Consider the following 23456-nt stretch of genomic DNA (forward strand, 5'->3'; position numbering starts at 1 on the left):
ATACTATGCATGAAGATAAAAAATGTGTCTAACAGCATCTTTGGGGCGGTTTGGGAGTGCTGTATACACGGTGGACTTGCACTTTAAACATCCATGGTGAAAGATTTGAAGCTAGGACTATTTGTGAAAGATGGGGGTGGCAGATGAATCTCTTGTCATGTGAAAGTGGTGGGGGAACTCTCATATGTGATGATGGTATGTCCCCTGACTTTTTATTACATCTCCAGGTCAGACAGTCTAGATCTGGCCCCGAAATAAAAAAACAGAGCTCTGGTTGGGAGCCGCTGTACTAACCATGCGAGGTTAGTCCAGCGATCTCCCCCACTGAGTTGTTGTGTTCTAACAGGTGGACAGGCGCCCCACTAGAACACTCCAATCGGCACTCTCCATTGGCTGAGAGCACTGATCGGGGGGTCAGTCGGATGCTGGTTTTCCAGCATCCCTGTCTGACAGAAGCTGGCCGAACTTGTGACAGACAGACCGGCATAAACACTGGCGAAAAACGTTGGCCTCTTTTTTTTTTTACCGGCAAATGTCTCCAGACATTCTGCCCATGTGAACTGGGCTTTAGGGTATGTACAAATGTATGTTCTAAAGTGGATACGGTGTGACAATTACATTAAAATCACATCCCAACTGTACCCAAAAGCCAGAGTTGGCTGTAACAGAAATAATGTATTCTCAAGATGCTAAAAAGATAAAAAATGCGTGTACACCCAGGGAGAAAATACAATGTGGGGCATGTATAGTCCCTGCACAAAGGTGCAATCATTCCCAGTGTGGTTGGTGGAAGTGTTAGAACATAAAAAATAAAAAAAAATAAAAAATACACACACACACACACCACAACACTTGTAGAGCCAAAGCACTAAAAAAAACAGCTACATAAAGATAATCTGTAAATAGGATAATTAACTGGATGTCCATAGCAAACCATGTGATCAAGTAACAAACATGAGCTCATCGGTCTACGTACATAAGAGTCACTATTTCACTGTAGTAACTGCTGATGTGACACGTGCGACTCATGTAAAGCACATGATGAACACACCTTTACCAGCACTGACATTAGATAGAATTTAGCAATGCTGATGATATTCCTTCTATTTGCTCAATGGTAACTCCTCCTACGGTCTTGGAACACTGTGTGTGTCGGAAGAAGAGGGCGGCGGTGAAGAAGATCCCCGGAGCTGTGCAATAAACTATTGTGTGTTGTGTCTTTTTTTTTTTTTTTACATTTTTTCACAGGTGAATGGATAGGGGTACATTGTACCCCATACTCACATAGGGGGAGGGGGCCGGCAACCCGGGGGCCCCCTTATTAAAGGGGGCTCGCGGATTCCGATAAGCCCCCCACCCGCAGACCCCGACAACCAACGGCCAGTGTTGTCGGGAAGAGGCCCTTGTCCTCATCAACATGGGGACAAGGTGCATTGGGGTGGGGGGGCCGCGCAAGGCTCTCGCTCGTCCCCATCCCCTTTCCTGGCCGGCCGGGAAGCGTGCTCGGATAAGGGTCTGGTATGGATCTGGATTTTTTTTGGCGTAGGGGGGGGGGGTTTCCCTTAAAATCCATACCAGACCTAAGGGCCTGGTATGCTCTCGGAGGGGGAACCCACGCCAAATTTTTTAAATAAATTTGGCGTGGAGTTCCCTCTTGAGAGCTGATAATTCTGTGAGAGTCGCCTCCGTATAGACGGAGATCCGACTTGGAGGCGACCTCCATTGAAATCAATGGTTACCAGTCGCCTACAAGTCGGATTGAAGTAGTACAGGAACCTTTTCTGAAGTCGGAGCGACTTCAGTAGTGTGCATTAAGACGGCTCTCATTCACTCGCATTGATTTTTAGATGTAGCGCGACTTAAGGCGACTAGGGGTGACCTGAAGTCAGATATGAGTCGCCCCTGTGTGAACAGGCTCTAAGGGAATCAGGAAGTGAAGCCTTGTGGCTCCGCAGCCCGGTTCCCTACTGCACATGTGCGAGTTGTGCTGTGCGTCCTCACTGGTCCTTGCCGTCTTCTGGGACCTGTGTGTCTCCCAGAATTGGAGGAACTGGAAGTTCCATTTTTGGGTGGAACTCTGCTTTAACAAACTATACGCAAATTGTACATGTCACTGCGAAATGTCCTACTTGAGCATTTTAGAAGAAACTTCCTACAAATAATATGGATATGAACCAAAGTAATTAAATAACACCCAGCATAAAAGCATAATATTTATGGAGAAACCCATACATTTTACAGCAGAATGGTTTAACTGTCATAAAAGCTTACCTGTTTAGAAAGGCATTTCCGAAACTATTTAGTTTACGAAAGGGCTTTTTTGGGTCGACAACCAACGCATTTCCTGGAATGCTTCCCTCTTTTTCACCATACATGACAGCAATGAATGAATCCGTTGTCGGCTCTGGTCCAATTCGCATTCCTGGAAAATCTTGTTCTAGTAAATATCTGTAAATAAGAAGAACACAAAATTACATCTTATTCAATACAGAAACAGCTCAGTAAAAATTCTTTAGAAAAAAAAAAAGTGTTTTATAGGGAAGTCATGTTAAATAACATATCTGAAACAAAACTAAATGGGAAAAGGGGTCATAAAACTCATATGTCTTAATGCATTGCAGATCCACGGAAGGCGAGAATTCAGTTTTCATGCAATAATGGTAAAATGTCACGTTGGCTGCAAGAGACTAAGAATTCTAACTGGAGCTTCATAATTGACTCAGCACCGTGACATGTGAGAATTAAGACGATCATTCCCGTGTAAGTGTCAAATGGAAAACCTACAAATGGCTGTAAATTATTTGCTTTTCTTGACTAAATGGAACAGCAATAACCACAGGGAAGTTAGAAGCACTGCTGGGGATGGAGAGAATAACTAATATGTTTTGCTTAGACCAGCAAGTGCAAAGCACAGATTTTTCCAGAGAGCGATATGGGGTCCTCGACTGTCGACCTCCTTTTAAAAAAAATGCTAGTTGTCCAGTTATAAAATCTGACCCACTGGCTTCAGGACATTCTGAGTAACCGGGAGCAATCAAGTGCTATGGAAGCAAGAGGTCAGTAGGACATTCAGCCAAGCAGCAATTGCAGTATGGAAAGGTTCACTTTAAGATATTCCTAGAACATATGAAGAGATCTACCCATTATGGCAATCCACACAGTTGATGGCCTTGTCTTTGTATCTTGACATCTATAAAAACTGCAGAACTGGCTCTACAACCAACAATTCCAAGATGGACTAGGTCAGTGATGGCGAACCTTGGAACCCCAGATGTTTTGGAACTACATTTCCCATGATGCTCCACTACATTGCAGAGTGCGTGAGCATCATGGGAAATGTAGTTCCAAAACATCTGGGGTGCCAAGGTTCGCCATCACTGGACTAGGTGATGGGAATCTCTAGCAAGGTCTAAAAACTGACTAAGTTCCTTGGATGCATGACCAGGGTACGATCTTTGTAGTAATCACACCATCTCAGTGCTCCTGGCTCTACAACTCTCACAGTACTCATCTGTCAGGACAAGTTGCAGAAAAACAAAAAAATTTTATAAGAAATTTTGAAGAGTAACAATGGCCAAACACTAAGCAACTTTTGCAAGCGATCAGCCCTTAGAGAGTTGGACTAACAGATTTAGATACACTAACAAATTGAAGCCAAACTCCAACTCACGCTTTTTAGGTAGTTACAGCAAACTTTTTTTTTTAACCTTTTGGCATAAAGATTTTGCATAAACAAAAGCGGATCACCTACCACACTGTATCGCCGGATTGGCTGAAAGAAACTGGTACTGTGTGACAGCTCTTTAATTTTACAACAAGTTGCTAGTTGTGTATTCCCGTGGCAGAGGATTGCATAACGATGCCGCTAACTTGACAAGTCTGTGGCAGAGACTTTGATCGAGCATCTCATCGGTTGCTAGGTCAGTGAGAGGGGCCAATCCGGTGGTTGCTAGATCAAGTCTGTGGAAGCCGTTTGTCCTCTGGATCAAGGAGCTAACCCTAAACCGCAAATTACAAGGTACATGGATCCCCCTTAACCCTCTATTGCAAATTGTGTGTTTTTCCAAATAAATCTTCACAAAAAAAGGACTAAGTGTCAGAGCAATATTCTTTGACCAACCCTTTTAACAGGACCCCCAGGATTTGCACAGTGAACAGGTGAGGTAACGGTAAGCCCAACAAAAACCAGCAGCTCCTTCGGGGGTAAGTGATTATATTTTGTGCAACACACAGGAATTTGTCAGGTGACAACAAAGAGCCCGATGTGAGCTCAATGACACAGAGCAGCAGCAGCTGCCCCTGTCTTCTCCCATCCCCACCAGGCGGCCGGGCCCGTACAGATGCTCGAGCCCCTTTCAAGTGTATGGGCTGTACCCCTCTGATGTGGACGACTAATCAAGGAAGTGAATTGCAGCAAGCAGTTTGAACCCACCTAGGTGTGTAGTCATTGTAATAACACATTGCATCTGTAACCAATGCCTGTTGAGGTCATATGTTACAACAAGATATTCTCTATAAGCACATCTACATCACAACAGACAAGATTCCCTGACCCATGTATATTTATTGCAGGTACCTATGTAAAGCGCTGCATAAAGTGACAGTACTATACATGTATTCTACATTCACATCAGTCCCGGCCATCAAGAAGCTTACAATCTAAGGTCCCTAACTCACATACATACTAAGGCCATTTTAGATAGGAGCCAAATAACCTACCAGTAGGTCTTTGGAGTGTGGTAGGAAACCAGAGGAAACCCACACAGGCACATGCAAACTCCAGGCAGGTGGCATAGATTATGCAGGGCCAGAATATCCAGTAAAGAATTGTATACCTATTTGTTTGGGTATAACGGGCAATGCATGACTACAGTTGACAATCTGAATGCTGCAGCAAAAGCCCAGAGGTAAGGCTCTTGTAAATATTGGAGGCAGATGTCCCGGGGTTCCAGTACCTATTAATCAGAACCGTGCTTCTATTTTCTAATCTGCCGTAATAAGCAGACAGTGGGAATAAGATGGGTTCATACTAGATTGAGGAATTCTCCAAGTCTATACAGGAGACCCACAACGTATTGAACTTTTCTGAATGATAGTAGTACCCACTTTAGCTGGTAAAACAGAAGCCTGGCCTAAACTCCACATTAGTCACATGAAACTAACTTTGTACTAGTAGAAACTACAACCCACAAGCTATTCAACACAACTTTGCATCTGAAGCATTTTAGAGAGTGTGCAGTTTTCTAAAGTTGCCTATGTTAGCAATCCCTTTCTGCTGCCAAAAAAGTTCAGACTTGTGTGAACTAGCATGTCCCGAGCCTGAACTCCACAACACAAAGTTCTGCTTCCTCTGCTCCGCTCTAGATATATATTCTATTAATCTAAACATGTCCCCTGCAACTGTCAACCAAAAACAATGCATATTCCTGCCCGGAGGGTACATGGAAGTTCAGGAGGGAGAAAATAAACCTTCCCAAAGAGGAGAGTCCAACAATTGTTAGAATTGTTTGGTACACAAAGTCAAAATTATTAGGTTCAAAAGATTAAAAGATAACCAATAATAGCTAACTAATAATAGCCAATAAAGGAATGTGTGCATATGTATATATAGAATGTGTATAAGATATGTAAACATATCATCTATACACAAACACACATACATACAGACTCAAATTGTGATTTTCCATTGGCTAGGCAGGAAGGATTTACTTGAAGAGGAGCTCCAGTTGTAAAGGCAATCACCAGCCCAGAAGCTGCCGTCCTCACCCAGGATCCCTGGTGCCGATGTTTCAGAGATCGCTCCCAACTGCACTTGCAAGAAAGCTCCTTTTTAAAGTGGAAGTTTATTTTTTTTTTAAACTTGTACTTATATTTAAGTCTATAATAAGTCTTACCTGTAGGTACAGTGAATATCGCCTACATTTACACTTGACATCACTGCTGCATGCACAGTAAGCTAGTCAGACGGCCAGGGCACCTGAACCCAGAAGGAAGACCGGGTGACAATGAAAGCCCTGCCATCTGTGACAGCACGCCGCTGGAGGGCAATGCATACTAGCACATAATGCCATGGTCTTGCAATTTTTTTTTTTTAATTTTTGTTTAAAGCGGGGTTCCATTCTAAAGTGGAACTTCCGCTGATCGGAAACCCTCCCCCCCTCCGGTGTCACAATTGCCACCTTTCAGGGGGGAGGGGGGTGGAGATACCTGTCAAAGACAGGTATTTACACCCACTTCTGGGCATAGACTCCTGTGGGAGTCTATGTCATTTCTTGTCCTGCCGCGCAGTCTGCTGGGACACACACGGGTCTCAGAGACAGCGCGGACAATTCCTATTGCGCTGCACGACTCGCGCATGCGCAGTAGAGAACCGGGAAGTGAAGCCGATTCGCTTCACTTCCTGATTCCCTCACCTAGAATGGTGGCGGCAGCAGCCAAGAGATCGATCAATCAGGCCTCGGCATCGCTGGAACCCGGGACAGGTGAGTGTCCATTTATTAAAAGTCAGCAGCTGTAGTATTTATAGCTGCTGGCTTTTAATATATTTTTTTGTAGGTGGAATCCCTCTTTAACCACTTCAGCCCAGGAAAGGATTTGCCCCCTTAATGACAAGGCAATTTTTTGCAATACGGCACTGCGTTGCTTTAACTGAAAATTGCACGGTCGAGCGACATTGTACCCAAACAAAATTGACGTCCTTTCCCCCCCCCCCTCCCCCCGTTCCTGCTTAGCAGAAGCACAACATCCTCCCCACTGACAGAATGGCGATCTGCCTCTACATGGGCAGGCCGCTGTTCTGCCTCTCTCGGAATAGATCGCCAGATGCTGGCAAACATTGGGTCCATCAGACCGGCTGATTGGACACAGCGGGAGCCAAACACAGCTGGAGCGGGTTGCCTGCAGCATGCGCACCCCAGACCCGGGAGAAGCCGTGACACATCTGTATGTGATTTTGCACGGACCGGCCTGTCACAGTAAAAGTAACCGGAAAACGGTTAAAGCGGTAATCTATTGCAGCTCACCGATGTGGTGGCTGTTTTTTTTTTTTTTTGTTTTTTTTTTAAATAGGCCCCTTTTACAAGGGTGTTCTGTTTGCTTCACCCGTTCAGTCACCTTTCTTTTAGGTACATTCGGCTAACAAATTTTGAATTCTGGGAATGATTAGAATCCAGTCGATTTACTGACCCAAAATTCTATTTGAAGAATAGCTTAAAGTTAAAATGGAAGTAAACCCTTCCAAACAACTTTGACCTACAGGTAAGCCTAGATTAAGGCTTACCTGTAGGTCCAAGTAATATCTCCTAAACCTATATGGTTTAGGAGATATTTGCCCGAAAATGGGCACCGCTGTCTACGGCGCATGCGCCGTAGACAGCGGCGCGCAGGCGCACTAAATGCGGCAAGTCCAAGAATGGATTTGCCAAATTTGTCGACTCCCGTGCGCATGCGCGGGAGTGACGTCATCGCGGCTCCGCCGAATGGCAGCGTCGGAGCTCCGAGACGCGACTCCCGTGCGCATGCGCGGGAGTGACGTCATCGCGGCTTCTCCGCTGTCATTCGTCGGAGCTGCGAGAGACGCCACAACCAAGATGGATGCGGCGGACTACAGGTGACAGCGGCGACTTCGCTGGCTCCTGTGTCAGGTAAGTGACACATAATGAGCTACTATGCGATGCATAGTAGTCCATTATGCTTTACCTTTGCAGGGAAAAAAAGAGGAAGTAAACCCATCAGGGTTTACTTCCTCTTTAAGGAGAGGGCCGGCAAGCCACACAATCCTGCTGATAGGAGGAGTCATTGGTTGCTAGGAAGTTGGCAGGTGCTGGTGTCCTATCATATATGGTCCCCCATCGGATAGTGTCCACTGTGCACTGCGCATGCGCAGTACACAGCACACACAGATTCCGAAAATAGCCGAGGATGAACGGCGCCTGCGCCGTGAGTCCAGGTTTTATCCCCACCATCCAAGTGGACATAGAGTTAGAATATAAAAGAGCCAAGCGCAGCGAGGCCGAGCCCGAAGCGTGGCGAGCGAAGCTCACCCGTGAGGGGCCCTCTAATTTTCACAACCCTATGTCTGCTTGGATGGTGGGGCTACCACCTCCACTCACGGCGCAAGCGCCGTTCATCTTCTATAGGTTTTCCAAAGCTTCTTCTGCCCCGTACTATATAAATGGCAGGACACCATCTGCCAGAACACCGGTTTCTAACTACTAATGCAAAAACAGGGCTTTCTTCTGTTTGGAAAAAAAAAAAAAGGGGGAGGATGGATGTTAACAAAAAGGCAGATCTGCCAACATCCACTTGCCCATAGAAATACATTGGTGTCCATTTTTCATCCATCAACAGACAGAGGGGGGGAAAAAATAAATAAAAAATGGACAAACGGGCACACAGAACACCTGTGTGAAAGGGCCAAAGGCTTTTTTCCCCCCTCTGTTTGCACCTGGTGATCTGGCCAGTAAAACATCTCTTGTATTAGGCTGCCTACACTCTGGATAAAGGAAAACAAGGGGGAATTGTCAGTCCTGGGGAAGGGGGAGTGTAATGCCGCGTACACACGACCCGACTTTGACGGACAAGGTCCCACAATCTTCCCGACTGACTTTCTGAATGAACGGACTTGGACATACACACACACACCAAAGTCCGACGGATTAGAACGTGATGAACTAGAATAAGGAAGTTCATAGCCAGTAGCCAATAGCTGCCCTAGTGTCGGTTTTTGTCCGTCGGATTAGCATACACACCAACGTATTTCTCGGTCCGACTGGAAAATTTAAAACATGTTCTATTTCTAAAGTCTGCCGGATTTCTGGCAAGCAAAAAGTCCGATGGAGCCCACACACAATCGAATTGTCCGACGGACTCGTTCCATCTGACCTTTGCCGTCAAAAAGTCCGGTCCTGTGTGCGCAGCATTAGATGTACTAGCAGATTTAACCACTTGAAGACCAGGTCTATTCTCACACTTTTTGTTTACATTTAAAAAGCTTTATTTTTTGTTAGAAAAATTACTTTACAACCCCCAAACAATACAATATACCGTAATTGAATTTATATACACTCAGCAGCCACTATATTAGGTACACCTGTTCAATAACTTGGTAACACAAACTGTTAATCAGCCAATCACATTGCAGAAACTGCATTTAGACCCCATTCACACCTGAGCGTTTTGTAGCTTGAAGCTACAAAATGCTAGGAGGGGAAAAATTCTATTATTCTCAATGGAGATGGTTCACATCTCCACTACATGTCGCCTGAAGCTCAAACAAGTTCCGGACCCTTTTTTGTCAATCGAATTGAGCAGATTTGGGCGTTTTTCTTCTTTTAACATTGGTGACCCTTTGCCCTGCACAAAATCGCGGCAAATAACGCAGCGAATCGCGGTAAAAAACGCTACGCTCAGGTGTGAATGCAGCCTTAGGCTTCTAAACGTCGTGAAGACTACTTGCTGAAGTTCATAACGAGCATCAGAAAGGGAATTTAAGTGACTTTGAACGTGGCATGGTTGTTACTGCCAGGCGGGTAGGTCTGAGTATGTCAAAAATGGCTGATCTACTGGCATTATTACGCACAACCATCTCTAGGATTTGCAGAGAAAGAGAAAATATCCAGTGAGCGGCAGCTGTGTGGACCAAAATGCCTTAAGGTCAGAGGAGAATGGGCAGACTGGCTCGATATGATAGAAAGGCAACAGTAACTAAAATAACCACTCCTTACAACCAAGGTATACAGAACACCATCTCTGAACGCACAATACATCGAACCATGCAAATAAAAAAAACATAACACAATATATAACCCATTCTTTGGAAAATATAAAAAAGATGAGGTTACGTTGAGTAAATAGATACCCAACATGTCATTCTTTAAAAATTTCAAACGCCCGTGGAATAACGACAAAGTATGATACTTAAAAATCTCCAAAGGCAGCATTTTAAACACAGGTTACCAGTTTAGGGTTACAAAGGAGATCTAGAGCTAGAATTATTACTCTCGCTATAATGTACACGGCAATGCCTTACATGTGTAGTATGAACACTGGTTACATATATGTTTGCCTCTGTGCATGAGCATGGGGGCGCTTTAAAAAAAATGCAAACATCTCTTTTGATAGCAATAAAAGCACGACAGGACCTCTTTATGGAGACACCTGTAAGACCCCAGATCTTTCCTCCACCCTTAAAGTGGTTGTAAACCCTTACAAACCACTTTGACCTACAGGTAAGCCTAGATTAAGGCTTACCTGTAGGTCCAAGCAATATCTCCTAAACCTATATGGTTTAGGAGATATTTGCCCGAAAACGGGCACCGCTGTCTACGGCGCATGCGCCGTAGACAGCGGCGCGCAGGCGCACTGAGCGCGGCATTTCCAAGAATGGAGCTGTCGCGCGTGTCGACTCCCGCGCGCATGCGCGGGGGTGACATCATTGCGGCTTCGCCGAATGACAGCGGCGGAGCTACGAGACCCCACCAACAAGATGGATGCCGTGGACTACAGGGGACAGCGGTGACTTCGCTGGCTCCTGTGTCAGGTAAGTGACACATAATGGGCTACTATGCGATGCATAGTAGTCCATTATGCTTTGCCTTTGCAGGGAATGAAAGAGGAAGTAAACTCATCAGGGTTTACTTCCTCTTTAAAAGCATAGGATCAAAAAATAAATAAAATAGAGTATTATTAATAATCTACCCCCCCCCCCAGAAAAGCAAAATGCTTGGTTTACATTTTCTCTAATCAAAAATGATAAAAAAAGGTTTGCCACATCGTCTCCTAGACCATAGAGATTATCAGGGATTTTCCAGTCCCAATCGCCTATATTTTAAGTGCCCACAACCGCCGGGCTCTCCAGTGCCATGGGAGAGCCCAGAAAACAAGGCACGCCTGGAGAGTTTGGGGGGGGGGGGGGGCGCAACCAAGGCCCCGTTATAACACAATGGTGTACATGTACACAATACTGCATTTAACCACTTGATGCACAAACACATGAAAACCAAGCTCCAGCTAATTCTTTATAATCAGCTACAGCAGTCTTGTTCCTTTTGGGATAAGATTTACCTAACCAAAAGCTGACCATTGTAAGTACTCCTGCCAGTGTTAAATGGCTTCTCTCTTCCCTGTAACTGCTACGTCTGCAGGACAGCTTGGTCTTTTTAAAAAAAATACTGACTTACTGACCAGATCACCAGGTGAAAACAGAAGAAAGTCTAAAAAAACAAAACAAATACATGACATTTAAGACTTGGTAAGCTGGAACAACATTAAAGGTTTGCTTTTGGGTTTATCACCACTTTAAGAATTCCGCACCTACAACAAACTTAGAACCACGGTGAAACATTTATTTGTTCACTGAAAAACTTGGCAGAAGCATGTTACTTTTGTGTGTTCCAGTGCTTTCCTCAGTGACAGGTTTCCTTCCAGACTAAAACTTTAGCCAAATAGGAAAATACCACCAACACACATATGTGAACTTTTTTTATTTTTAACTCTTCCAAGGTACTTATAACGCCATTTAGTCACACCACTATTCAGAACATATAGCTCTCCGTCTTCTCTGGTCAATTTTCTACCTCCGGCTTACTCATCGGATTATGAAGTCGCATGACCACCCCTAGATACACATGTGACCAGACCACAGACTTTTTTTTTTGTTTTTTTATGAGCAGTAATATAGCTTTAAAGCGGTTGTAAAGGCAGAAGGTTTTTTTTTTTTGTTTGTTTTTTTGTTTTTTTAATCCATGCATTAAGATAAAAAAAAAAAGCCTTCTGTGTGCAGCTGCCCCCCTAATACTCAACTGAGCCCCATCTTGATCCAGCAATGGGGCACGTGAGACTGGGCTGTCCAGAACTCTCCATTCTCATCCAAGACAGTAGCTAAGCACCATTGGCTTCCTGCTGCTGTCGATCAAAGTCAGTGAGCCAATAAAAAAAGAGGGGGCAGGCCAGGGCTCCGTGTCTGAATGGACGCAAGGAGCTGCAGCTCAGCTCGGGTGCCCCCATAGCAAGCGGCTTGCTGTGGGGGCACTCAACAGGATGAAGGAGCCAGGAATGCTGAAGAGGGACCCGACAAGAGGAGGATCGGGGCTGCTCTGTGCAAAACCACTGCACAGAACAAGTATAACATGATTGCTGTTTTGTTTTTCACATCAGAAGTCATCTAGTCCCTGCTGCAACTGAAGATTACTTTTTTCATGCAAGTACATGCAGCTAGAAAGTGATACTAAAGTTTTGTTTTTTCTATAAAAGGCTTTAGTATCACTTTAAAACAAACCAGCACTAACCTTTCTAGCTGCATGTATTTGCATGAAGAAATTGAATCTTCAGTTTAGCAGGGACTTGGAAGCCTGCTAGACTTCTGATGTTAAACACCCCCACCCCCCACCCCGTTTTTTCTGTTTTTTTGAAGAACGTTTGTTCGATTTTCTAATCGTTAGTGGGGTGAAATTAATGTTAATTTTCAACCACAGTGACAGGAAAACAAATTTAGAAATAGAAAACTTCTTGGTCAAAGGAATTTTCAGACAGTGTATGTGGTTTTCAATCAGAAATTACATTCATTTTAAAAACAGAATGTTAAAAACAAGTGAAAATTTCAAACAACAATCTTTCGTTCAGCGAATATTTCGTCTGAATATTCTCAAGCTGAAAACTGATCCGGGTGGCCAGCATAAGGCTCAGTAAACACCTATGCAGTTTGCTTTTGATCGGTTTCTGCAGTGCGTTTTCGATTTTTGAGCACCTGATTTTGCTGCGATTTGCATTTTTTCTGGCCAATTTGTTGTTGGGCAGATTTAAAAAATAAATAAAAAATTTAAAATTAAAATAAAAACACAACATAAATTGATGCAAAAACGCATAACATGCTTTTCTGCTGCTTCTCCGTTGAAGTATATTGAACCCAAAAACCACCGTTTGGCATAAAAAAAATAAAATAAAAGTCCCTGACCCTTTCCAAATACACAGCGGATGAAAAAAAAATAAAAAAATAAAAAAAAAATAAAAAAAAAGTATAGATGGTGAACATGTCCCATAGGAGATCATGTAAATGAACTGTAGTGAGTGTCTGCAAAAAGCACCAAAAAAACACATAGATGTGATCCAGGTCTAAAGCCCCGTGCATCAGATTTTCTGCTGATTTTTCCCTTCAGATTTACCAAAACCCATGTAGTGTAAGGGCCTGCCTGATTGCATACACATTAAAACTCCTAAGGTTTGACCTCCATATTTTATGGTTTTGGTAAATCTGAAGGAAAAAAAAAAAAAAAAGCATCAGCAGAAAATCTGGAAGTGTGTATAGGGCTTTAGATGTTTAGTAAAACAACAGGGGGGGGTAAAAAATCACTACTGTAAGGGGTTCATGTTTTTAATGTAGAACTGTGAAATATTTACAGTAGGGATTATCTGCTCTTTTTGTACTCTAAAGGGCTAATTTTATTTTATTTTTAACTCCATTATGTTACTAGCCGATTATAAAAATAGTAATCAATTCATTGTTTCAGCCCTACTATACTGCATGTAATGTCACTGAGGCTCGGCCCACTAAACTTAACTTGTTCAGTGTAGAGGGCTCCATCCACCGCCAGGGTGATTTATATATGTTTAATTCCTGGAGTTCTGCTTCCTATGATGGCGCAGAGAGGAAAAAAAAAAAAAAAAAAAAAGGAAGAGCCCAAATAGAAAGTTCAGGGCACTTTCACACTCGGCGGGGGCGCTCCTAAAGTGCCCCGAAGATGCTGCTTGCAGGACTTTTTTTTTTTATAACATCCTACAAGCGCACAACTCCAGTGTGAAAGCATTCAGGCTCACACTGGAGTGACAGAAGATGCTCTTTACAGGTGCCATTTTTAGCGCTAAAATGCCTGTAAAGCCACTTAGTGTGGAAGTAGCCCAAGGGCCACATTAATAATAATAATAATAATAATAATAATAAATAAAATAAGCTTTACAACCTCTTTAAAAGCAGAGTTCCACCCAAAAGTGGAATCTCCTCCCTCCACCTTCTCTGGTGCCACATTTGGCACCTTTCTGAGGGGCAGGCATTTTTGACAGGTACCCTCCCCACTTCAGGGCCGCGGAAGCCCCCCTCCTCCACCAGGCCATTCAAAAAGTGCAGGGCACCTTGCGCATGCGCAGTATGTAGTTTCCCTTAGGACGAATGGTGGCGGCAGTAGCACCCGACAGACGATCTGAAATTTGGCTGGGGTGCCAACAACTCAGGCTCCCTGGACAGGTAAGTGTCCATATATTAAAGCAGCTGTAGGATTCGTAGCCGCTGACCTTTTTATCCCCAGACAGAACACCGCTTTAAAAACTCTTCTCAGTTTATTTCTTTAAAACACTAAAGTTTAGAAGGCGTAAGCATCTCTTAACCCACTAACAAAACCAATCCGTGGTTAGGCTTTGTCACGCGGTAATCCTCCCAGTAAGAAACATACTGTCCTCGGGTGACAACGCTCACTCCGTGTACTGCAGCTTCATTCTAGGCTGCATGCTTCTAATTTGGACTAGAAAACATCGCCCCTCCACAGCTCTATAAAATAAGGGGGTGTTCTTTAGTTCAGTGATAAATTGGGCAGGGTTGATAATGCTGCTTGAGATTTCAGTGCAGCAGAGGAAGCGAAGGAACTTGCTGGCAGGAACAGGTCATTTTTATTTTATTTTTTACCTTTCAAATATAACAAACACTTTCAATTGTATATTCAACAGACCAAAAACAAGAGAAACACTCAGGCTCGGGTTCCGTAGTACAGAACGGGGGCGACTTGTCAGGCGGCGAAGTCGCCTGGACAAGTCGCCCCTGTGTGAACCGAGCCTCACTGTTATGCTGCGTACACACGGTCGGATATCCCGATGGGAAAAATGTTGGATGTGAGCTTATGTTGGAAGTGTGTATGCTCCATCGAACATTTGTTGTCAGACTTTCCACCAACAAAATGTTTGATAGCAGGTTCTCAAATTTTCCACCAACAAAAAAAAAAAAAAAAAAAAAAAAAAAGACTGTTTTTGGAAAGTCTGAATCGTGTGTACACAAGTCGGTCGCACAAAAGTTCACTCATGCTCGGAATCAAGCAGGAGCTTCACTAGCTATTGAACTTCCTTTTTCTCGGCTCATTGTACCGCGTTCCCACATCCGGAATTGTTGGCCAACATTTGTGTGACCGTGTGTATGCAAGACTAGTTGGAGCCAATAACCTTCAAACAAAAATCCACGGTTTTGTGGGGGGAAAGTGTGTACGGGGCATTAGCATTTACATACACGTTATTTGGAGTTCGGAACACCTATGGCCCCTACACCAAGCAATCTTTTCAAGATTAGGAACGGAATTATTTAAACTACAAATACCAAGTCATGTGAAATGGGACATATGCAAGGAGAGTTCTTAAAAGCCCCAGGACTGTACCTGTAATATTAGGAAGGGCCAGCATGTATGCAGGAGGTGGTATAGGGAGGGCAGAAAGCAGGTCAATCCAGTTGGAAATATTGCAGGGGTGGTATAATGAGGGTGAAAGTAATGCCACCAACACAAACACAAGGCAGGGGCAGCTGGCATACAAAGCAGAGGTATCACACAGTGAGTGCTAGAGCCATGCCAGTCACACAAGGGAATGCCAGTCAAAAAAATAAATAAAAAAAAAAAAAAACAGTTCAGAGGGGTAGCTGGAATAGGGGAGTTTAAACATACATACCAGTTACACAAAAGGAAACAAACATACCAACATAGGCAGAGGTGGTATAGAGAGGTAAAAGCCATGCCAGTCACACAGAAGGAAACAGGTCAGTATAGTTGGCAAATACTGTAGCGGCAGTATATTGAGAGGGAAAGCCATGCCAGTAATACAGAAGCAGGCATGTCAGTACAGGGGCAACTGGCATATGTGGCAGAGCTGGCACACAGAGGGTGAGGGCCATAGTAGACACACAGAAAAAAAATAAAAAAAAATAAAAAAAACACATGGCAGTTCAAGGGTAGCTACATGGAGAGTTAAAAAGCATGGCAGTTACACATAAGTCACAAGTAAGAAAGCATACCAGTACAGGCGTATGTGGCATGCATGGCACAGGTGGTAAACCGAGGGTGAGCACCATGCCAGTTACACAGAAGGATGCCGGTACAATGCAGCTGGTGCACATGTCAGAGGTGATCCACAGAGGGGCAGTCAGTATATAGAGCACAGCAAGGGTGAGCTCCATGCCAGTATTGCAGAAGGAATGTCAGTACAGGGGCAGCTGGCATACTAAGGGTGACAGCCATGCCATTCACACAGAAGGATGCTGGTAGAAATGGGACAGGAGGGGGGCAAGAGTCATGCCAGTCATATAGAAGCATGTCAGTATAGGGGTAGGTAGAATATACACACTGATCAGCCATAACGTTATGACCACCCACCTACCATTGAGTAGCCGCCCCCCTTTTGCTGACCAGACAGCCCTGACCCATTGAGACATGGGCACTACAAGACAAAGCCTTGCACTGCCTCTGCCAGCTCAAGTGGAAAGAACGCACCGCACCAGGTGTAACTGATATGCCCACCGGAACACACACCTGAATGCCAGCCCCGGCTCACCTCCATGGTAAACTGTCAAAATAAAAGATGGCTGCACCTCACGTGGGCTCCAAGTAAAAGTTTATTGGAATATGAAAATATCCAAAATGACACCAGAGGGCACCAGCGGTGGTCCAGGTGGACGCCTTTCACACAACAGAAATGTGCAGGATCATTAAAGCCTCTGCCAGCTTGGCTTCTTCCCATACTGCACCCTGGTGCCATCTTTTCCCTAGGTAATCATGTACCCACCCATCCACATGATGAAAATGTGACTCATCAGACCAGGCCACCTTCTTCTATTGCTCCATGGTCCAGCTCTGATGCTCACATGCCCATTGTAGGAGCTTTTGGCTGTGGACACAAGTCAGCATGGGCACCCTGATCAGTCTGCGGCCACACAGACTCATTTGTTCATTTCCCCCCCCCCCCCCCCCAAAACTTAACACATCAACTACAGGGACAACATGATCACTTATTTCCCAACATATCCCACCCACCAAGATAATCCATGCTATTCACTTTACCCGACAGTGGTCAAAATGTTATGTCTGATCGGTGTATGGCAGAGGGGGTACATGGAGGGGTAGGTGGCAGTCATACCAGTCCAGAGGCCCAGCACTGCCCCTCCCCCCTGAGGCCCCCCCCCACAATGATCACCTTCCTCCCTCTAGTGACCCCCCCCACAATGATCACCTTCCTCCCTCTAGTGACCCCCCCCCCCCCCCCAACAATGATCACCTTCCTCCCTCTAGTGACCCCCCCCCCCACACAATGATCACCTTCCTCCCTCTAGTGACCCCCCCCCCCACACAATGATCACCTTCCTCCCTCTAGTGACCCCCCCCCCCACACAATGATCACCTTCCTCCCTCTAGTGACCCCCCCCCCCACACAATGATCACCTTCCTCCCTCTAGTGACCCCCCCCCCACACAATGATCACCTTCCTCCCTCTAGTGACCCCCCCCAATGATCACCTTCCTCCCTCTAGTGACCCCCCCCCCCCACACAATGATCACCTTCCTCCCTCTAGTGACCCCCCCCCCCACACAATGATCACCTTCCTCCCTCTAGTGACCCCCCCCCCACACAATGATCACCTTCCTCCCTCTAGTGACCCCCCCCCCCCACACAATGATCACCTTCCTCCCTCTAGTGACCCCCCCCCCCCACACAATGATCACCTTCCTCCCTCTAGTGACCCCCCCCCCCCCACACAATGATCACCTTCCTCCCTCTAGTGACCCCCCCCCCCACACAATGATCACCTTCCTCCCTCTAGTGACCCCCCCCCCCACACAATGATCACCTTCCTCCCTCTAGTGACCCCCCCCCCCCACACAATGATCACCTTCCTCCCTCTAGTGACCCCCCCCCCCACACAATGATCACCTTCCTCCCTCTAGTGACCCCCCCCCCCACACAATGATCACCTTCCTCCCTCTAGTGACCCCCCCCCCACACAATGATCACCTTCCTCCCTCTAGTGACCCCCCCCCCACACAATGATCACCTTCCTCCCTCTAGTGACCCCCCCCCCCACACAATGATCACCTTCCTCCCTCTAGTGACCCCCCCCCCCACACAATGATCACCTTCCTCCCTCTAGTGACCCCCCCCCACACAATGATCACCTTCCTCCCTCTAGTGACCCCCCCCCACACAATGATCACCTTCCTCCCTCTAGTGACCCCCCCCCCCCCACAATGATCACCTTCCTCCCTCTAGTGACCCCCCCCCACAATGATCACCTTCCTCCCTCTAGTGACCCCCCCCACAATGATCACCTTCCTCCCTCTAGTGACCCCCCCCCCACAATGATCACCTTCCTCCCTCTAGTGACCCCCCCCCCCCAACAATGATCACCTTCCTCCCTCTAGTGACCCCCCCCCCAACAATGATCACCTTCCTCCCTCTAGTGACCCCCCCCCCCAACAATGATCACCTTCCTCCCTCTAGTGACCCCCCACAATGATCACCTTCCTCCCTCTAGTGACCCCCCCCCCACAATGATCACCTTCCTCCTTCTAGTGACCCCCCCCCACAATGATCACCTTCCTCCCTCTAGTGACCCCCCCCCCCCACAATGATCACCTTCCTCCTTCTAGTGACCCCCCCCCCCACAATGATCACCTTCCTCCCTCTAGTGACCCCCCCCCCCACAATGATCACCTTCCTCCCTCTAGTGACCCCCCCCCCACAATGATCACCTTCCTCCTTCTAGTGACCCCCCCCCCACAATGATCACCTTCCTCCCTCTAGTGACCCCCCCCCCCACAATGATCACCTTCCTCCCTCTAGTGACCCCCCCCCCACAATGATCACCTTCCTCCCTCTAGTGACCCCCCCCCCACAATGATCACCTTCCTCCCTCTAGTGACCCCCCCCCCCACAATGATCACCTTCCTCCCTCTAGTGACCCCCCCCCCACAATGATCATCTTCCTCCCTCTAGTGACCCCCCCCCCCCAACAATGATCACCTTCCTCCCTCTAGTGACCCCCCCCCCAACAATGATCACCTTCCTCCCTCTAGTGACCCCCCCCCCCCAACAATGATCACCTTCCTCCCTCTAGTGACCCCCCCCCCCAACAATGATCACCTTCCTCCCTCTAGTGACCCCCCCCCCAACAATGATCACCTTCCTCCCTCTAGTGACCCCCCCCCCCACAATGATCACCTTCCTCCCTCTAGTGACCCCACAATTACCCCTCCATTCAGGGAACCACACCCCCCCTCCCCCCCCAGGATCTCTCACCTGATGAAGGTGGTCTTCCCCGTACTGTACTGTCCCACCAGTAGCACCATGGGCCGGTTCTGGAAGTCGGCCTCCTCCAGGGCCGGGGAATGGAATTCATGGAAGCGGTAATGTTCCTCCAGAGGTAGGAGCTTCCCGGTGTACAGAGCCTGCAGGCCGCCCGTCACCGTCTGGTGAACATCCTGCGTCTGACGGCCGGAGCCGCTCTCCTTCCCCAACCAGCTGAACATGTCCTTCCCTCAGCGAGTGTTCTCCGTGCCAGGTGACCGCCGCTCTTCGGCATGGACTGCGATCACTTCCTTGTTATCCCCGGTGTACGGGATCCGCCTATCACCACACAGGGACACGTCACCTGAGCCCTGACACCGCCCTGCACAGCACCGAGCTGCCAACCACACACAACGTCACCCTGCACCTAGCGGGCGGCGACTCATCGGGACATCTAGTGGTGAGCGGAGGAGCAGCAGGAGGAGCTCATGAACCTTCCCGCTCATCGCTCTGTCTTCCCGCATTGGCGGCATCCATCAGACCTGACACTGATTCCTGGAACACAGAGAACACAGAGAATGTGACATTCACCAAATATTCACTGCACCTACATCCACCTGGGGTATGTGATCACAGGGATCCTCAGAAATTCCAGAATCTAGGAATCTGAATCCTGCACATCCCAGCCCCCACCCCACCACCTTGACATTCATAGACAGCTTATTAGAAACTACAAGTTTACCCCACTGACTGTCCGGAGGCTTCTATTCTTCATTTTTCACACATGTTCAGCACTTTCTGTTGGAAAAGTATTTAGAATGCCCAAATATTATATATTTTCTGAAAGCATAGGCCCCGGAGAATAAAATGACGGTGTTTACAAATTGTTATTTCTTCCAAAATATTTTATTAATTTTCCCCCAAAAATTATTTGCAAAAAACAAATAAATTACACATTAAAAAGGGAGTCCAATATGTAATAATAGAACAATATGGTAACCGTGGTAATTGGCGCTACCTACAAATAAAACTCCTTATATGTATGTATATCAATATATGATCCCGAATATATCATGCATTCATCTTAAAGAATATATATATAATAAAAGGAGGTATAACCCCAAAAAACTGCTATTCTGCGATTTTTAATTTACAAGCTACTCAGATGTCCCAAAAAACAACAAAATTCCTACTGTAGATTAATTCCTGAGATTGACAGATAGTTCCAATAAACAAAGGAAAAGGAAAGAACCAAAAACCAAACGACAACAAACAAGAAAACAAAAGATTTGTATCTATATCGCTAAAAAGCAATATTCTCTAAAATCGCATTATCGCCAAAATATGGTTAAGTGAGCAAATTCCCAGTAGGAGGCGTGTGTGAATGTGCTAGTGGAATTATAATCCCAAATATGCAAACTGTAAGTGCAAAACGCTAATATAGATATATATAAAAGAATTTGTTGCCTAAAATCGCATTATCGCCAAGATATGCAAAAAAAAACAGTAGGAGGTGTATATAAATGTGCTTAATGAAATTAAAATTCAAAATAATACAACCTATAAATGCAAAATGCTAATATAAGCATATATATGAAAGACCAAAATGTTAATAGTACATAAAAATTGTGTCAAAAAAGTGCAAGTGAAAAAACAAAAAACAAAAAATATAAAAACAAAAAAGCAAAAAAATATATATATAAAAAAGCAAAGAGTCAATTAACCCCCAAATTGAAAAAACAATCCATAATAACCAAAAGTGCAAAAATAGTGTCCAAATTTCCAAAAAAATCTTCAATGGTGCAATTACAGAAAGTTCAAATGTGACTATAGTGCTTCTTGTGCAATCTCCAACGTGACTTCTGTGTTCCCCCACAAGGTCCCCCACTCACCAGAAGAATACACCCCTGCAGGGGTAATTCGCCTTGAAATCAAAGTCTGCCGATATCCAGCTCTTCATTCGCATCCAGAGAGAGTTTTCTCAATCCCTGCTGATGTCCAGCTCCTCAATCGCAACCAAGGGGAGATTTCATATATCCTCATAAGAAAAAAATTGTAGTCTCCATAGTGTGATTTGTATAAAAAATCAATTTATTGCCACAAAAGTATAAACCAATAAAAACATAAAAAATGATAAAACGAAAAAAACAAATCTCATATATTGAGACAAGATGTGGAACCACAGTCCATTAAAAAATAACCATACGCTAATAGCACTTTATCCCAAAAAAAACAAAGGACTAGAAACCAAAAAACAATGTCCCAGGGTATAACCTGTTGTCTAAGGTCACTCCAGTGTTTGTAAGTCCCCCAGGGATAGAGCCTTTCTAGCGCGAAAATTAATCCGAACGTGGAAGCCGCTCGGTGGATACGCAGCTACGGCTTGCACTCCAACTGCGCTCCAACGAACGGAACTGACGTAATAGGCGTAACGCCTATTACGTCAGTTCCGTTCGTTGGAGCGCAGTTGGAGTGCAAGCCGTAGCTGCGTATCCACCGAGCGGCTTCCACGTTCGGATTAATTTTCGCGCTAGAAAGGCTCTATCCCTGGGGGACTTACAAACACTGGAGTGACCTTAGACAACAGGTTATACCCTGGGACATTGTTTTTTGGTTTCTAGTCCTTTGTTTTTTTTGGGATAAAGTGCTATTAGCGTATGGTTATTTTTTAATGGACTGTGGTTCCACATCTTGTCTCAATATATGAGATTTGTTTTTTTCGTTTTATCATTTTTTATGTTTTTATTGGTTTATACTTTTGTGGCAATAAATTGATTTTTTATACAAATCACACTATGGAGACTACAATTTTTTTCTTATGAGGATATATGAAATCTCCCCTTGGTTGCGATTGAGGAGCTGGACATCAGCAGGGATTGAGAAAACTCTCTCTGGATGCGAATGAAGAGCTGGATATCGGCAGACTTTGATTTCAAGGCGAATTACCCCTGCAGGGGTGTATTCTTCTGGTGAGTGGGGGACCTTGTGGGGGAACACAGAAGTCACGTTGGAGATTGCACAAGAAGCACTATAGTCACATTTGAACTTTCTGTAATTGCACCATTGAAGATTTTTTTGGAAATTTGGACACTATTTTTGCACTTTTGGTTATTATGGATTGTTTTTTCAATTTGGGGGTTAATTGACTCTTTGCTTTTTTATATATATATTTTTTTGCTTTTTTGTTTTTATATTTTTTGTTTTTTGTTTTTTCACTTGCACTTTTTTGACACAATTTTTATGTACTATTAACATTTTGGTCTTTCATATATATGCTTATATTAGCATTTTGCATTTATAGGTTGTATTATTTTGAATTTTAATTTCATTAAGCACATTTATATACACCTCCTACTGGTTTTTTTTGCATATCTTGGCGATAATGCGATTTTAGGCAACAAATTCTTTTATATATATCTATATTAGCGTTTTGCACTTACAGTTTGCATATTTGGGATTATAATTCCACTAGCACATTCACACACGCCTCCTACTGGGAATTTGCTCACTTAACCATATTTTGGCGATAATGCGATTTTAGAGAATATTGCTTTTTAGCGATATAGATACAAATCTTTTGTTTTCTTGTTTGTTGTCGTTTGGTTTTTGGTTCTTTCCTTTTCCTTTGTTTATTGGAACTATCTGTCAATCTCAGGAATTAATCTACAGTAGGAATTTTGTTGTTTTTTGGGACATCTGAGTAGCTTGTAAATTAAAAATCGCAGAATAGCAGTTTTTTGGGGTTATACCTCCTTTTATTATATATATATTCTTTAAGATGAATGCATGATATATTCGGGATCATATATTGATATACATACATATAAGGAGTTTTATTTGTAGGTAGCGCCAATTACCCCGGTTACCATATTGTTCTATTTTTTGGAGGAAACACCTATTGGAGTTTCTTTCTTTGTGGGTGGCAGCAACCTAATGATATAATTAGTATTTGGCCGTAGCCACTGTTATTGCTATCCTTTCCTACTTCCCACCGTTGTTGAGCGCGGTTTTTCCTTAATTTTATACCAATATGTAATAATATCAATTATCCTGATCTTTTCCTAATTCCGTCTATTACCCATCACCAGACCAACTCTGACCATTTCATCTTTCCTAGGAAGAGGAAAGATTAACATGGGAGTTAGGGCCGGTTCACAC

The 23456-nt window shown here is 44.8% G+C and overlaps 1 protein-coding gene across 1 annotated transcript in view; it reads right to left on the bottom strand.

Annotated features, from left to right (window-relative positions):
- Positions 1–19707, bottom strand: part of EHD4 (EH domain containing 4) — a 90963-nt gene extending 71256 nt beyond the window's left edge. The window contains exons 1-2 of the mRNA XM_077464542.1: positions 19311–19707; positions 2272–2448 (exon numbers count right to left, since the gene is read on the bottom strand). Coding sequence (XP_077320668.1) covers positions 2272–2448; positions 19311–19540 — 407 coding nt within the window. The 5' untranslated portion in view covers positions 19541–19707. The remainder of the gene's footprint in view (positions 1–2271; positions 2449–19310) is intronic.
- Between the last annotated feature and the right edge of the window lie 3749 nt (positions 19708–23456).

The sequence above is a fragment of the Lithobates pipiens genome, unplaced genomic scaffold (genome assembly GCF_037356315.1).
Source record: "Lithobates pipiens isolate NorthernLeopardFrog02 unplaced genomic scaffold, aLitPip1_a1.2 Scaffold_30, whole genome shotgun sequence".
In the NCBI taxonomy this organism is placed as follows: Eukaryota; Metazoa; Chordata; class Amphibia; order Anura; family Ranidae; genus Lithobates; species Lithobates pipiens.